This window comes from Nymphaea colorata, chromosome 1 (assembly GCF_008831285.2).
Source record: "Nymphaea colorata isolate Beijing-Zhang1983 chromosome 1, ASM883128v2, whole genome shotgun sequence".
NCBI lineage: Eukaryota > Viridiplantae > Streptophyta > Magnoliopsida > Nymphaeales > Nymphaeaceae > Nymphaea > Nymphaea colorata.
The window spans coordinates 40,192,768-40,209,470 of NC_045138.2; the positions used below are offsets into that span (position 1 = coordinate 40,192,768).

Consider the following 16,703-nt stretch of genomic DNA (forward strand, 5'->3'; position numbering starts at 1 on the left):
AAAGCGACAAATTTTTTCAAGTTAGACAATGAAGCATTACAACATCCATCAATTAAGAACCAACTTAAATCTTTTGTGTAAAGATATCAGGTGCGACAATTTTTATGTAAAATGATCTAGTGGAAACTCAAACCATGCGACATCTTCCTGAGCATAATCCCAGCAGGCTAACAGGCTAGAAACTAAAAAACGAAAAAAAAACAACGGAAATTATATGATCAGACACAGAGATATGGTACATCAACGCAAAAACTTCAACGCTGCTCTATTTTTAGGATCTACCAAAAGAGAAGTTGCCCTAACCAATGCTCTCATCATCTCCAAAGTCGTCCCTGTACTTCAATATGGAAGCGCCCCACCAATACAAAGAGCCGAACTACAATTACTACTACGTTTTGAAGACAACTGCGGAATGTTCAACGGAACCCCCTCCCCCTGCCACGACCACCCCAATATCCTCCTCCCCTCCCTCCTCTTCCACCGCGAGAAATACCTGCCAATGCAACATTGACAAGCTGGTTTGGAGCACCACCACCGCCACGGCCCTTTTTCCCTGTTGCACCATTAGTCGCAATAGCTGTGGCACTTCGCTTAATCCTGCAAACCATGGACTAACTCTTAAAAAGAATACCAAACTAGCAGATGAATAACAAGCAAAGCTAACAAATGGATCTATGTGCATGTGTGTCCGGAACCATTTCATACCCTGCACCTCCTGATACCCCACCACCAGCTGGTGCTGCTGGCTGAGCTTTCACTGCTTCTTTCCAGGAGAGATTGATTTTCTTGTCCCCAATGAAAGTTGGTGCTTTTGAATGCAATGGCTGTACATGAACAGCATTAGTAAGGATCTGCAGTCTTCCTATCAACTGGTCTCAAAAATTATAAGCAAATAATTGCTTCACCTGTGTCATTGCCAATATGTTATTGCATGTTCTCAAACCCACTGTCGTGTTTTGTTTCTTTAATTTCTGCACCAGATCCATATTCGTTAAGGGGGATAGAGAGCAAGAGTGTGTGTGAGAGAGAGAGAGGGTGCTGGTCTAATCGGAGAAAGGGGACAACTCACAATAGCAGCTTTTGCCTCCTCAGTCTTGGCAGAGGCCACAGCCTTATTGTGTTCTGCCATTCCTTGGGTAAGCTTTTTAATGGTAGCTTTTGCCAGATCCTCAATGTTTGACAATCTGAAACAGCATGAATGGCCACATGTTAGAAAGGAAGAAAATCATACTCCTGGAAATGGTTGCATCACATCTTCTTTTTTTTGCATTAAAAATAAGCAGCAGGACTATACATGAATTTTAGCCAAATAAATTGGAGAATGGCATTAAGCCAACGGCAGACCCACATCCATAGTTAACTGCACTAGAGCAGCAGCTCCTAGGTATAAGTAAGGACAAAATAAAAAGCTCTGCAATGAAAGAAGTTTGTGGACCGAAGGCAAGGGCAACTGGCAATGACAATATGCTTTTCACATTCTTGAAAAATAATAATAATAATCATTGTCCACCACCATTCAGGTAAGCAGTCCTTCAAGCATTTAGGACAGTCGTTTGAGGCTAAGCTGTAGATAAAGGAACTAAAATCAAACATGAAAGAGAATTAAGAAATGGACGGCATGAATCCTCAAGCATGTGAAAGCGCAACCAAGAAACCATATTTAGTTAAATCATAGTTATCAGGACAAAAAAGGAATACAGTAACGTCAAGAAGGAAAACAAGCCTAACATATTGCCAAAAAGTGGAAAGTGTCAAGCTTCTGAGTTTCAGAAATGTGCTTCATTGAAGCAATATTCCTCTTTAGAAAGAAACCTCAGGTAATTATGGATTAAACTTTAAATATAAAGGGGTTAAACTTTAAATATAAAGCCTTATTTGAAGAACTACCATATGCACCTTTACACAAGAAGGTCGATAAGGACATGAGTTCCTCTCATTGGCCGCTCATCCATATTGCCCTTTAGAACCATTTTGCGCTTAATAGATCAAAAAAGTAAGATTCTAACTTGTAACCACTATCATAAATATTATTCTCAGGTTTTACTGGGGATCTTTTCTTTAGCTATTAAATGGAAAGTTTTTCTTTTTGTGAAAATTTGAGAAATTTCAAAAGCTATATTTTGTGAAAAAATAACAGAAATAATTATGAAAAATTGAGTTTTTTTCTACTAATTTTCTTACAAAAACATTGATCAAGATCCAAAAGTAGTTTAAACATTAAAAGAAAGATACAAAATTTACAATATATATCTAAAACATGATATTTTCATTTTTGGGATTTTCTTAGAATATCATGAATTTTTCTTTTTTTCATTTTTCTGTTTTCACTTTTTTTCCCTTTATAAAGAAAACAAACATGCAACATGCCTGTACAAGCCCATCTTACTCCCACGGATATAGAATCAGGAGGAAAAAACGAGAATCCAGCCACGACAGAATTTCACTAGTAGAATTTAGAGGAACGGCCGAAAATACACATCAATAATTCATGATAGAGTACATAGGATGATTTTGTAGAATCTTGGCTCCCAGTTAAACGTGCCATCTCTTTGGCTGCCCAATGGACCACATCAGTCCACAAATCACGAGTTAAATGAAAAAGAAAGGCTCCACTTTTGAAATCATAAACAACAAAAGACAATTGATTCACTTAGGCAACATTTGAAATCTCATTAGTTTCCCAGATGTTTATGATAATTTATCCATGCAGCCAAAAGTTTGCTTAGGCTAGCTTGGATCCTTAGTGGTTTCGGTGACCAAAATAACTAGCATGCCTACAAGCACACTTAATGCACTGAAACATACAATGCCTAGGATAGTCATGCCAAGCATTAATGATGAAAAAATTCCATTTTTTGGCAAGATAACAAAAATGAGTTGTAACCCACTTTTCTTCTATATTCCCCTTTTTTCCCACCGATTACTTGCTCTTCCATTTTCCTTTTCCTAACATTTATTATTTTTCTTCTTCTTGTTTGTTGGGGCATCCCATTCCTCTTTGCCTTTTTCATCCTTCTTCCACTCTCTGTCTTTCTTTCTTACTACGAACCTATGAACAGAATTTGTTTGTGGTTTTTCCTGCATTTCTTTTTCAGTTGCTGTAAAATGAAGTCTGTCTAGTCATTAGATAATGTTAGTCAATTTATGGTTTATTCCTTCACATAGTACACTGGTTATGTCCTTAGTAATGTTTCTGGGGATAGTTTACATAATTTTCTGTTAGTTTCATGTTGTCTTTTAGTGTTGTCATTGTATGTTATGAAGTTTTAATTATGGAATATGTATATAAACATACATATTAGTGCCTAACCTATTTTACCTTTTTAGGTTAACGTAGAATGTATTAAGTTCTTAGTTCATTTCTAAGCAGTTAGATCAATTGATCTATTGAATTAATTGAGTCTTGTATGCATTTTTCATATGTGCCTTAGTTGTCAACCTAGGAACTAGCCGATCCAACTAGTAGCCTAGTCATCTTAGGCACTAGTCAACTGACTATCCCACAGGCATTAGGTTGTCGGGCCCACCATAGGAATTAGTCCAATGACTAGTCCCCAAAGTGGGCCTTTATGAAAAAGTATGTTTCACATCATCAATAAAGTTTTACAAAGTTTTATTTGCTTTTTAATAGCTTTCCTTTAACCTATTCCCAGACTCGGTTTTTCCATTAACTTTACTTTAACCATGGTCATAAGCATAGTCTTCAAGTTCTTATTGGCAAAATTTTTTTTTCGAGCATTAAGCGATAAGTTTTTTTCTAGGGAAAATTTTAGGAACCCAAAAAATTTAAAATACAAAAAAGTGATAGAAAGAATGTGGAATTTTTAGGTTTTCTACAATTTTCTAACAAAACGTGGATCAAATCCACAAGAGCTATGAAAATATCAAAAGAAACACAAAAAAATTCAAATATATTAAAAAATGTTTATGGAGAAAGGAAAAAAATGCAAGAAGACGTGATATTTTCATTTTCTTCAACTTTTCAAAATATCATGATCTTTCCCTTCTGTTTTTTCCCTGATTTTCTCCTTCAAAAAAAAAATCAGCGACATTTTTTACTTTCTCTATATATATAATATATATGTACATGATGTGTCTGTGTGTGTGTGTGTAGGTAGAGAGAGACACCGCAACTTCACGGTTTTGATTGCATACTAACTTATAAAAGTTTGTATGGCAAGTGCTTTATGGTTGAATTACCAGTCAAGCACCTTCTGGTTGGAGTTGGAATGACATTGACATAAACACTAAAGGCTCCACATTCAAGGACAGACCACTAAAGTTTAAAACTTGATGCAAACTAGGACTTCTCTAAATAAATTAACTAGGCAATTGATAGCTCTTCAAGTTTTGGAAAATAAAGAGGAGATTTTATATCAAAAAGTTTTCCCCACAAGAGTTTGTTAATAGAAGCTACTAGACAACCTGAGAGCCGATTCATGATGCTTTGCGTGATATATTCAATATTATTCACTATTCAATCAATAATATTTGTACAAAAAATTGTCACAGATGGGCTGCTTCAACTCTAAATGATTACTTTTAGTCCAGAAGTCCTTCAAGCTTCATCAGTTAGACTAACATCACCATCTCTTCAGTAAAGAGCATGTAAGTTCATTTCAATTTTCAACAGGAATGTATCAGGAGTTGGATAACAACTTTTAGAAACATAAACTGATAAAGATGAAAGCTCCCAGAGGAAAGATCAGAAACAGAGTTTAAATATCACCAGACCAAAGATCAAGAACAAGAAGCTGAATTACCACCAAGAATGTCAAGGACTCAAGAATGAATTCCAAGAACTTTCTCATCAACCACCCTAAGGTGGAAATTTGAAATTGAACAAGATCAGGCCACCTGACTACAGTCGATAGCCATTCAACAAATTACAACTAAGCAACCTTGCCTGACATGCCACAATCTCTATGTATTCATTTGGCAGAATATTTCTTCAACAAAGTGAAATGTCAAAAGACTCAAAAACTACTAATCAAAATAACTAGAGTTTCATACAAACGTTGCAAATGATGAAAAACAAAGCAAGTTTGTAACTTCAGATTCCTCACCTTTCCATGAAGTCCTTGTTAATATCTGAAAAATCCTCACCAAGCCTGTCTGATGGCTGGCCAGTCACTATCTTATAGCCACAAAGACTATTTGTTGAATTAGGTGTCTGCATGATAATGATTAAAAACCCATCCAATTAGGAAAAACAAAGGCAACAATTAGACAAGATATTGGAAATAACATCATCACCATGATCTAAATAGTCCACACCTTATGAGCAAGATGATGAAATGTATAAAGTAGACATTCAACATATGTAAAGTTCATTTCTTCACCAGTTTTTCTGCGAGGCATATACTTCTGAAAAGAAATGAATACATCAGTTAGACAAAGGCTGGCAACTGTGAGCATGTTGAACTCTGAATACATGACTCACAGGAAACCTCAAGTTCAGAGAAAGGGAAGCCTAAGTTCCATCAAAATTAAATAAAATCAGATAAGGCAATCTGTGAACACCTTTAATAGGTTGAGTACAGATGGAAGAAGTTGGCGTGCATCCTGTGGTGTTGTATAGGGTGAGGCTTCAGCAACACTCTTTAGCAAATCCTGTTTTCTTTCTTCTGGAAGCTGAAAAGGAAATAGAACACCATAAATGAGAAAAAGGACCGCAAGGCCAACAATTTGGGTCAAGAGAACTTAGACAAGAGTAAAAAGTACATTGATGCCACAGAACACAGCGTTCTGTAGTAACAATAAGGTTGAGCCAGCATTTGCAATTTTGCATACAAACACAGGCGGCAGAAAGCACAGATGGAATGTTCAGTTGAAACAATTCCAGCATTCTGCCACATTTATTACGAGTGCCATTTCGCCCTGCTCAACATAAACAACATTGCAGGATTTTTCAACAACTTCTGGTCCGTACGGGATGCACAAGCAGGAGAAGTAGGCCTCCCCGTTCCATGCTTGCCAGGAACAGGAACCAAACATCCTCAAAGGCTTAAGTGACAGAATTGAACAACACATAAAATAGTACCCAAATAATTCAGAGATCAAAACATGCTCCAATGGAGTGAAATTGCAACAAAAACTGTTTTATTACAAAATACATTCACAATAGAGGAAGAGCAAAGTAGAGCACACAATGTGACACATCATATAGATCATGACACGACACAAAGTATGGAAACAACTAGAACCAAGTTTAAACTAATCTGAACACAAATCATCTAAATATTTTTGTGCTGTTCCGTCTTCACATATAAACACTTCGGTCATGCAATAGAAAAGGCGAGGGGTTCCCAGGATCCAGAAACCATATCCGATCGGGCTGGTTTATCAATCGGGGTATGGCTTGACAAGGCAGAATATGTATGCAAATCTTCTTCCCATAGTCACAAAAAACACGTTTTTTTTTCAAAATTAACGCATTAAAAGCACGAAAAACAAGTTCGCCGAATAAAACGACAAAAAAACATTTTTTAAAAAAATGCCAAACAAAAAAAAACGTGTTTTTCGGTGTGTTTTTTTTCCTTTCATTTTAGGTGTTTTGTTCATGTTTTTGTAATGTCAGACTGCTTGTTTCCATTTTCTAACTTTTATTTATTGCTTATCTACTTATTTTTTATGTCGTCTTATTAGTTTCTCATTTAATTTTTTCTCTAATTTTTAAGAATTTTTAAATTTTTTCAAAAATTTACTGTATTTTTCCCGTTGATATTCAAGCTCGCCATATTATATTCAAGAAAAACCTCGCTGCTTAAAATGCGAAAACGATATTTGTGACTATGGTGCAAACATATACATAAAGAGGCAACTTGGGACATCAATAAACCAACAAGAGATTCCAAACAAAAACATAGAGAAGAGACACATTAATATAAAATGTATTGGCAGAATAGATTATGACTTGTTAAATGCAAACCAGTTAATAGTTCTTCTCAATGTTATCAAAGGCGTAGCGTATCGCGTATCGGTCGGCCGACCTATACGCCGCATCGTAACGTATCGTAAAAATTAAAAAATATTAAAAAATCATAAAAAATATAAAAAAATCATAAAAATCCAAAAAAAAAATCCAAAAAATAAGCAAAAATCGGAAAAAATCAAGAAAAATGTATTTAAAGGAACATTCATGTATATGAAGTATGAAGTATGAACAACACATTCCAAAATAAGAAATGAGACATTCAAAATAACATAATAAGCAGTCGAAGAGAATTCGATTACATCACAATTCATAAGTTCAAAAGTCAAAAGATATCATCTTTCATGATTCAACAATAATCCTCGTCAATAGTCCCCACAACGAGAAAGAAAGCTTCTTTACTGGCAAAGCTTGATGCAAATGGAGAAAATCTCTCTCTCTCACGTCTCTTGCAATGTTTAGAAACAAGAAAAGAGAGAGAGGAGCGTAGTTTTAAAAGAACACACAAAAAAGGGGCCGTCGGGCCCCTTTTTAATTTTTCTCCCATATCGTGTATCGCCCGTATCATGCGATACGGGTGATACGTGTACGATACGCATGCATATCGCGTATCGAACGTGTATCGTATAGGTTTCTTCGACCTATACGATACGTGTGCGTATCTTACGATACGGATAACATTGGTTCTTCTATCATTCATAGACAGATAAGCAAAAAGCAGAGCCCAAAACAAGGAACTTTCGATAGAATAAAAATTTAGTGGCGCCAAATATGTGAAATCTTTATGGTTGTTGTTTGGTGGCCAAGTTTCAACTTTCCTTTCTTAATCATTTTCATGTTCATGGTGCCCTTTATGGAACCATCTTATCCATATTGCACCAAATGCTTAGACTAATCATACACCAAGCCATAGACAAGAGGTACAAGTAAGAGGAAGTAGTTACAAAAGAGGCGAAAATAATAACAGGCTAAAGAAGATCAAAATGCATGATTAAACATTCATGTTTCAGAATGGCAACTTATCTTGTGACAGTTTGACTATGTCACATATACCCTCCTGATGAAATAATGAAGTCAACAGAAAGTGGGAGCTTTGAACTAAAAGCTAATACTATTGATGGAAAATTAATGAATTTACCTTATCGAAGACGGGGAGAATGTGTTTGTTTAGATAAATCAAAAACTTGCTGTTTGATGCACCTCTCTGAAGAAAAAAAAGTTACAAGTATATTTGTATCCCTTAAAACATCTATACTTCCAAGTTCCAAGTAAAAAAGATTCCGTACTGGCATAAGAAGAGCATACCATGTAGAATGGAAGAGCCATGTACAGGCATGACATTAGCCTATCAATATGATCATTATCTGAAACCTGAAACCAACAAACTTGAAACATAAATTATCATAACTAATATTGAAAACAATCAAAAGAAACTATTGGTTTCTGTGCATGTGTGTGTGTGTGTATGTTGTGCTGTGGGTTCCTTTTCTGACTCTGCTTGAGAAGATTGGTTCATATCTCAAATTACACAGCATACTGAAGAAGACCACATGAACACAACAATAAAATAATAATAATAATAATAAAGATAAACACAAAATTACAAGAAGCACAGACACAAAAGCTTACATTAAATTGGGCATCCAAATCGGCTTGCCCTTCAATAATTTCAATAAGTTCCTGGACACGCTCAGAAGGGGCCTTCTCTCCAAATATACTTAAACTCTTCAGGAAATCCATAAACATTTTGAACTCTGCACCTGTCACATCTTGCAAGCACTTCAACAAGAAAAATGACATTTTGTCAGAGAGAGAAGAACAACAGGAAGTATAGGTCAACAAAATTTTCCTTTTGACTCCCCAATGATACTGAACTTTATCTTGTTCTATAAATAGAGAAAAACAGAATAGGAGGACAGTGATTGTATCCATTGCTGAAACCTTTTGATGTCCTCTCCACCTACTATGGAGTACGAACTGCATCGTCATTGTGGCAAACAATGCATCTCATGGGTCTAAAATACTAGATTGGCTGATAAAGTTATAAAACCCGTCAACCCTGGACCCTAAGTAAAAGAATCAGCCATTCTGAGCAAATGTAGAGCACAATAAATGAGTTCGTAAAGTGACCACAAACTAATTATGATAAGACAAACAAAGAGAAAAAATCAAAATATTTTATTCCAACTGCAACCATCCACGAAGGAAATTGCCAAAGATGTGATTTATTCATGCCTATGCAAAGAAGATGGACCATAAACTGAAATGAAGCGTTAGTTAAAGACTTAAATCCCACTTTCATCTTCTCAGTTCTCAGCAACATGGTCAATGAATTACCTTCTTCACCAAGTCAGTAACATGTCTCTCCATTTGCTCCTGAGGCTTCAAGAGCTCAGATTTAAGAGGGAATACCTAGAAACACCAACATCAGATAATGGGAGCCAAATAACAAAGAGAATGATATGACCCAAACAACTTTTCACTTTCCCACCTTATCTCTTACAAAACCCAGAACCTTTTCACGGACATTCTCATCACTTCCTTCAATATGTTTAAACAGAGCTGTCAAAGTTTCTGCAGTCCCAACCAATTTTTCAGCACATTGCACAGCAGAAGCACCGTAAACAAAGGTAACCATGGATATCACATGCAAAAAAAAGGTTGAAAATCAACACTATACCCTTCAATTATGAACCATTCCATCAAACGAGAATGTTGTATAATGAAAGCTAAGAACTGAGAATTAATCCCAAAAAATATCAAAAATGGGAAGAACAAGATAATGAAAATATTAAAAGCCATAAAAAGATAATCCTAGTTTCATGATCATCAATGTAGCTCAGAAGCAAATCCATTAAAAAAAAATGCAGAGCTAAAAAGTTGTCATAACCACACTTCCTGTGTAATGTCAAGTAGCACCACAGTTCATACCCGAACAAACCCAACTCATGTAGTCCCTAATCTAAAAAAACATCCACTATGATAGATAATACTGATGTTGCCATCAGAATTTGGCCATGAGAAAAGGAAAGAACCATCTTGAAGCTGCACAACATTAACAAAGCAAAAGTATGTTTGTATACATGATATAAGTTCAAGACATTCATCAAACAGCCAGCAGCAATATTTTAAACTTGAACCTTTCATCGAGATATAATATGAAGCCTCATCCTTTCTTGAGCAATACTTAATGCCAAACAGAGAACAAAACAGAAATAACTGAGACAAGTTTCTTCAAGGAAACTAGAAAGGCAGTGTTCATTTCCCACTATCCCTATATAAATTAAATTTTTGCAGTTTTTGACTAGTTTTCTATAACTAAATGTTATATAAGAACCATGATCCATTTAAAAAATAACAAAGCGGGGGAAGCTATTTGTCAACCTACAAATATTTCATGGAGAAGAAAAAAAGAAAAAACAAATAGATGCTAAAGTTTGGAAACTACTTCCCTCAAAGCCAAGTTACATATTACCAAATTGAATAGTGTTATTTACCAAACAGTCCAAATATCATTGTAACCATGACCTTCAAAAATCCATTTTGCCATTTTCAAGCAAGCCCAAACAATATATGCCTTATAGCTCACATGGCATTGACCCATCCAATATTTATTACTTACTAGTTGCTGCCTTTGTAGGATACTAGACATGACTCAGCCCCTTCTTGGCTGATCATATAGCTTGGATGCTACATATCATTTCTCATAATATTCTTCATGATGGTTGTTGATTTGGAGATCAGGTTACATCAAAAAAGGTTCTGTAGATATCTAAGAATTTCTTTTTCTGTTTAGCTTTCACTTGCATTCAAAATTGTTTCTGAACAGAAACAGCATCACCTGAGTATGTTGGAGAATATTACTTAAAACCAATACTGTCCTCATTCCATAAGCATATCATATAACTTTCCTCTTGGTAAGGGCCACCGAATCTTAGTATAAGAGTGAATACAACTTCAACAAGGTCCCCAACAAGTAGTCTCAACTCTCAAGATACTAGAGAGATGGTTCGAAAGGGGCTGTTTGTAGGAGAAGAGAGTGAATAGGCACCACAGAAGACCAGGCTTAAGAAAAGGAAAAACAAACTTAACAAAACCACGTTCAGGTAGTAGGAGTGGTTCTGGAAAGCCCACTGAGTTCCTCTCCTGAAGAAAGTGAACATTGACTTCTGCCTCCATGATGATAACAGGAGGTGATATAACTTTTCCTATGGGGTCTAAATCAACTAAACAGTAACCTTCGTAGAAGAAAAAATTTATACATTATACATCAAAAATATATTAAATACAATTATTTTGATTCAATTATTGGAATGAAAAAATGAGGTTGCAAACAGCAATAGTATGTGCAATATATTTTCTGAAATAAATAGCTTACCCTTAGTGTCCTGCCTTAACAATGACAAAATAGATTTTTGCACGGCATCTCGCTCCAGATTTTCCTCTAGATGCATCAAAATAGCAAATTAATCATCAAAGCTAAAAAGCAATAAACTATTCTTAGTTGGAAATTTGTTTAACGTATGAAGGCAGTTACCAGCTACGAGGAGTTGCCCGAGGACATCCACAATTTTAGCGACATTCTCTGACGAATCCTTACCAAAAAGAGGAAGAGCACGAATTGCCTGTACTCTTATCTGCATCCATGGGAAAACTTAAAAACAGTTTACTATCAAGAGTAAACACTGCATTCACATTGGTAGCATCAGAACATATTCAGATATGCGAATAGACAGCTTTTTGCCCAGTTCGTGGCAAAGCAAACATAGAGAAGGAAAATGACACAAAACCTTTTCCTGGTAGCTAAATTATAATAGACATACACTATTCTCCTCAAACTCATAGAGAGTAGAAACAACTTTGAACCAGTTGGCAACATTTAACATACATATCAGATGCGGCGCAACTGCAGATTCAACAAAACTAATTCCTTCCGAGCAAAAACTGGAATCTGACCAATAAGAAAATAGGATTCACGGCGTTCATGGGTAGCAAAAAAGCGCACTTCTTCCCCTGGCTAGAGAACGGAAACCATCAAAACTCCGTTGGTCTGGAGAAACTGGCATGCTTCTCAACCCTATGCGGAGATGAAGAAAGTATGTTGTGAACAGCTTGCTTCCATGCTGCCCGTGAATGCACAATGATGTAAAAAATCATTAATCCAGAACTACAGCAGCCATCTGACTAAAAAGGAGCAGTTCTCGTCTAGTTTTGTGGAACTTTTTTAATAAGTTTGATTCTTTATCAGTCATAAAAGCCTATTCTCCAATCTCTCTTCCATGTTCCTGGGATCTAACCCATTGAAGGAAACCTTCCCTTTCCTCCGGTTTATCACCGGCAGGGTCCTGTGCAAAGCGGTGAAACTAAAATTCGAAGGTAGTGCTCTTGCTGAACTTGAGAGGACGCCTAATCATAAGAGCTGAGAATGCTTTAGTCATGATTACCCTGCACCCGTTTCTCCATGTACCCAAGAAGCCACAACTGTTTATAGTGTCGATCTAATCTCCCTGCCAACTCGTTCCCATTTCACATAACGAGCCTCTCTTCTTCAATCCTTGAAAAAGGCCACTCCTCTAGCACTTGTCCAACGCTACATTGTCGCGCCCTAACCGGAAACGCAGAGAACCCATAAAAGGAACCGCTCCTCCAAGCAGATGAAGCATTGGCGGGAGCCCCCCCCCCCTCTGACGGTTTCCATGTTGGTACCAGGCCATCAATTCCTCCCACCATCCACTCCCTAAAACCTCCTGGGACGTTCTTATCAAAAGGGAGAAGAAGAAACAGGCAAAAGAGAAGAACTCACCCCCAACTCCTCTTCCTCGCACAGATCGAAATGGGCATTCATTGCTTCCGTCGCAAGGCTCGGGAAGTACTTGTAGAACCTTGGAATAAGCTGAGCTGCCAGCTGCTTCGCCTTCTGGCTGCCCTTTGCCGCCTCAATTATCCCTTTGTAATCACTAACATGCTGCAACAAAATCATAACGTTTACCATTTACTAATCACCACCACCTACCAAAAACCCTAACTAGATTCCGAACCCCTATAGAGAGAGAGAGAGAGAGGGTCTGTTCTTACGGTGGATTTGTCCTTGGCTTCGTTGAGCCGTTCACCGAATTCGTAGAGCCTGTCGATATCGCTCTGCTCGTCGTTTGACCCCATGAAGCCCTAAAAATGCAGATTGAAAGGAATGAACGCCCGCTAATGAGAGAAGAGAAGACGATAGATGGTATGCTGCTGCTTGAGGAGGAGGCAGAGGAGGACCTTGCGGAGGACAGATTTGGAGGAAGAAAGGGGAAAAGGGTTTTAGTCGTGGGTTTCGAGAGCGAGAGCGAGAGCGAGAGGGAGGGAGAACGAGGTAGCCGAACAAATGTAACCAGTGGGTTGTATGACGATGAGTCGACGACCCTTTAGTCCTTAACAATGGGGAGACGGGAAGAATGTTCTAGTCTTCTAAAGCTACGTTGTTGAACAAATTTCTGGCTTTCCTTTAAGTGATGCGCCAAGTTTTGGCTTGCTCTAACCTTCTATCGGGTGCATGACAATCCGCCAATTATTTGTTTGTCAACTGAACTTTTCATAAACTTCAACCATTTTATAGGCGTAATTTGATTATTATCTATTTAACTAATCTAACTTAATAGAGACTGAACATTTTGTAATAAGGAAAAATGTAAAAAAGGCACTCATCAAGGTCCAAACTTACTATTTGTTTTGTTCTTACCTTTTCACAATATTGTCCTTGTAAGACTCCCTGCCCTGGTCCAAGATTACTTCCATTTGAAAAAAAAAAACTTAATTTCAATATGATATATATGTGTAGCACCAATCAAGAGGCTTGGGCTTTTTTTCTTTTTGCCTTTCCTCTTTGTGTCACATTGTTCCCATGTCTATTCTACTGCTTGCGTTCAGCGTATCAACAAAATCTCGTGGGAACGAGATTTGAACCACCAAAGTCATTCTCTCGCCCTTATAATCCTAACATATGTTCGTGTTTGCAAACAGTGGACACCAATGAGATTTGAACCAATGACTAGCCACCTATCAACTATTGGCTCAACTAGTTGCATCATATTCTTGCTTGGGTTTATTCCTGATAAATTAAGTTATGAAGTTTAAAACACAACCAACCAGATTTCATTGGCTTGCTTATCTTAAATTGCAAGTAGTCTAATCTTGAATTCAGCAGTAAGATCAGATCTTGTGCTTGTTTAACAACCAAAGAAAGGAAGGAGAATGTCCAAATTCTTCTTCCAATTAGTAGTCCGCAAGAAGATGCCACTTATTTTCTTCTTTCTTGCAAAGTTCACATATGCTCATGAGAGACATAAATTAAAGAAACAAAGTTATGATATCAAACTATGGATTTTAGCATCTACCCCCAACGTACATTTCAAATCCATACTTTAATCTTAAAAGTGTGGATTTGGTATTAGGAACTTATGAAGGCACTTGGAGGTCTTTAGAATAACATGTTGCTAAATTTCAAATGAACTGAATTATTTCACAAGTACTCCATTGGTGCTGTTGAATTTTTTATATTGTTGCAAACAAAATCAAAACCCTTGTTCCAAAGCCTTACATATATTAAGAAATGTGTCGGCATCAGTAGAATCCCCTTATTATTTTTTAAGGAAGACCCAAAAAACCTTTGGAAATTTCTAAGCAACGTTTCCATTTTTTATCCATAGGTCAAAACAAGAGGCGATCATATAACCTTTTCACTGATTGATCTCTCGATTAAGCCTCTTCTGAAGAAGTTCAGCTCACATTTAGGAAGCTTTTGATAGTTTGGAATTTTGATTCAATGATGAAAATTCGAAGATCATAATTCTTAGGATAGGATCAAAATTTCAGGTTTCATTTTTCTAATTTTGAAAACAAAATTCAATGTTCGCTTAATAATTTCGGTTTATTAACAAATGAGCATTTTGGTTCTGAAATTTCATAATTCTCGATATATCAAACGCTCCCTTAGAGTCCCTTTCATACATAAGAAGTGAGATAGTTCTTCCTTCTCCACAACGGGCTTCTCCTCGCCATGTCCTTCTCTTCCACAAGTTATTGTTGGAAATTTCTAGAAGGGAATCTAGTGCGCCAAGATAGGAGGCAGATCACGAAGAACACAGATCATGCAAAAGATCAGGAAAGAAGATCAAGTCAAACAAAAGTCAAGAACAGATTAAGATTCTTTGAAAGAAATAAGAGTTTATCTTAATCCCTTTTTTTCCTTTCTGTGAAGATCTAGCTTATCACGTTCCTGTTTCTTTGCTCCCATCTTCTATATATAGAGTTGTACCGTGGTTCTGAAATATGAATGAAAAACAAACCTTTCCCTTCTCGTGGATGTAGGCTTAAAACTGCCGAACCACGTAAATCCCTCTTCTCTCTCTCTTCTGTTTTTATCTAGCTTTCTTTGCTCTTGGATACAATGGTTTTCAACATGGTATCAGAGCAGGTTCTTAAGAGAGAGTGCTTCATAGTGTTTATTGTTCCTAAAGAACGCTAGTCACCAGAAGTATCACTCTGATCAGAGGATTGTTCGTTAGTCTTCTAAGTCTGATTGAAGACAAATTACAGAAGAAACCAGAGCTTCGCCTGAGAACAGCAATCCTTCTGGCAAGGTTCTGCCTTTACGGTAACAGTTTTTTTCCTAAAACTCAGAATTGGGGATTTTATGTTAATTGGGGATTTTCTATGCTTCGGTGATGTATTCTCATCATCATCTGGATTAACTTCACCATTCATTGATTCTCGTTGGAGGAAGAGAATTTCTGTTTAAAAAGAAAAACAGAGACCACGCGAGGAAGTTCGTTTAATCATTCTCTGGCGACGTCGGTATTTTTTGGGATTTTCAGTTGTCGAGCAAAGTCCTCTTGAATCCTCCCAGGTATTTTTTTATCACTCCTACAATATTCCAGTTTTTTGGTACTCTGGAGAAAGTGATAGACGTTCCAATTTCCGGCAGCTCCTTTGGTAGTCATCTGTGACTAACGACTGAAATTTATCACCCATGCCCAAAGTTGTTTGCGCTCGGTGTTTTTTTGGATCTTGTTCAGCTTGATCTCTTGTGTATTTAATTTTTTGCCCTGCTATTTGAGGAGTCGGTGTGCTTTTTTCTCTGTCTTCATGGAAGAATCTAATCAAAGCAGCAATGTCAAAGAAAATCCAAGAAACAACGATCATAACGTCAACACGTTGAAGATTACATCTACTCTTCTCAATGGCAAAAATTACTTAAGCTGGGCAAAAGCTGCTCGTCTGTTTCTTAGTGGACGATCAAAACTTGGATTCATCAATGGTTCTATAAAACAACCTGATAAAGATGATCCAAAATACCAAGAGTGGGAGTCAGAAAACGACATGATTATGTCGTGGTTAATCAATTCTATGGAGCAGCCAATTGCTAATTTGTTTCTTTACCAAGAAACAGCTAAAGAGGTCTGGGATACCTTGAAAGAGTTGTATGGAGAACAAAACAATCTGGCTCGTATTTATGAAATTCAAATGGAAATTTCTAAGCTTACTATGGGAGATAAGCCAATTCAACTTTATCTTGGTCAGCTACGAAGTCTCTATGATGAACTCTTACAATACCGACCAGCCACCTTTGATCCTGATGTTTATAAACATAGATTTGAAGAAGATAAGATCTTCAAAGTTCTTGCTGGTCTACCTGATGATTATGAAGCAGTTCGAAGTCAGATTTTGATGACGTCTCCTCTTCCAACATTTAACAATGTTTGTCAGACCATACAAAGAGAGGTAGCCC

At 36.9% G+C, this 16,703-nt stretch overlaps 1 protein-coding gene across 2 annotated transcripts; it reads right to left on the reverse strand.

The window, feature by feature from the left end:
* Positions 1 to 52: 52 nt before the first annotated feature.
* On the reverse strand, positions 53 to 13,364 carry LOC116261983 (apoptosis inhibitor 5-like protein API5). Of its 2 annotated transcripts, XM_031640965.2 has the most exons (17): positions 13,196 to 13,363; positions 13,010 to 13,099; positions 12,738 to 12,899; positions 11,472 to 11,571; positions 11,313 to 11,378; positions 9,426 to 9,508; positions 9,272 to 9,346; positions 8,564 to 8,713; positions 8,240 to 8,305; positions 8,073 to 8,138; positions 5,524 to 5,634; positions 5,278 to 5,367; positions 5,067 to 5,173; positions 1,070 to 1,184; positions 906 to 971; positions 706 to 824; positions 53 to 597 (listed from the first exon to the last, which is right to left on the reverse strand). In XM_031640965.2, the coding sequence occupies exons 2-17, from the start codon at positions 13,091 to 13,093 to the stop codon at positions 417 to 419; spliced, it is 1,641 nt and encodes a 546-aa protein (XP_031496825.1). In that variant the 5' UTR covers positions 13,094 to 13,099; positions 13,196 to 13,363; the 3' UTR covers positions 53 to 416. The 2 variants fall into 2 exon arrangements, with proteins under 2 accessions (XP_031496825.1, XP_031496834.1); XM_031640974.2 differs by having other exon boundaries at positions 5,278 to 5,364; positions 13,010 to 13,364.
* Positions 13,365 to 16,703: the final 3,339 nt, after the last annotated feature.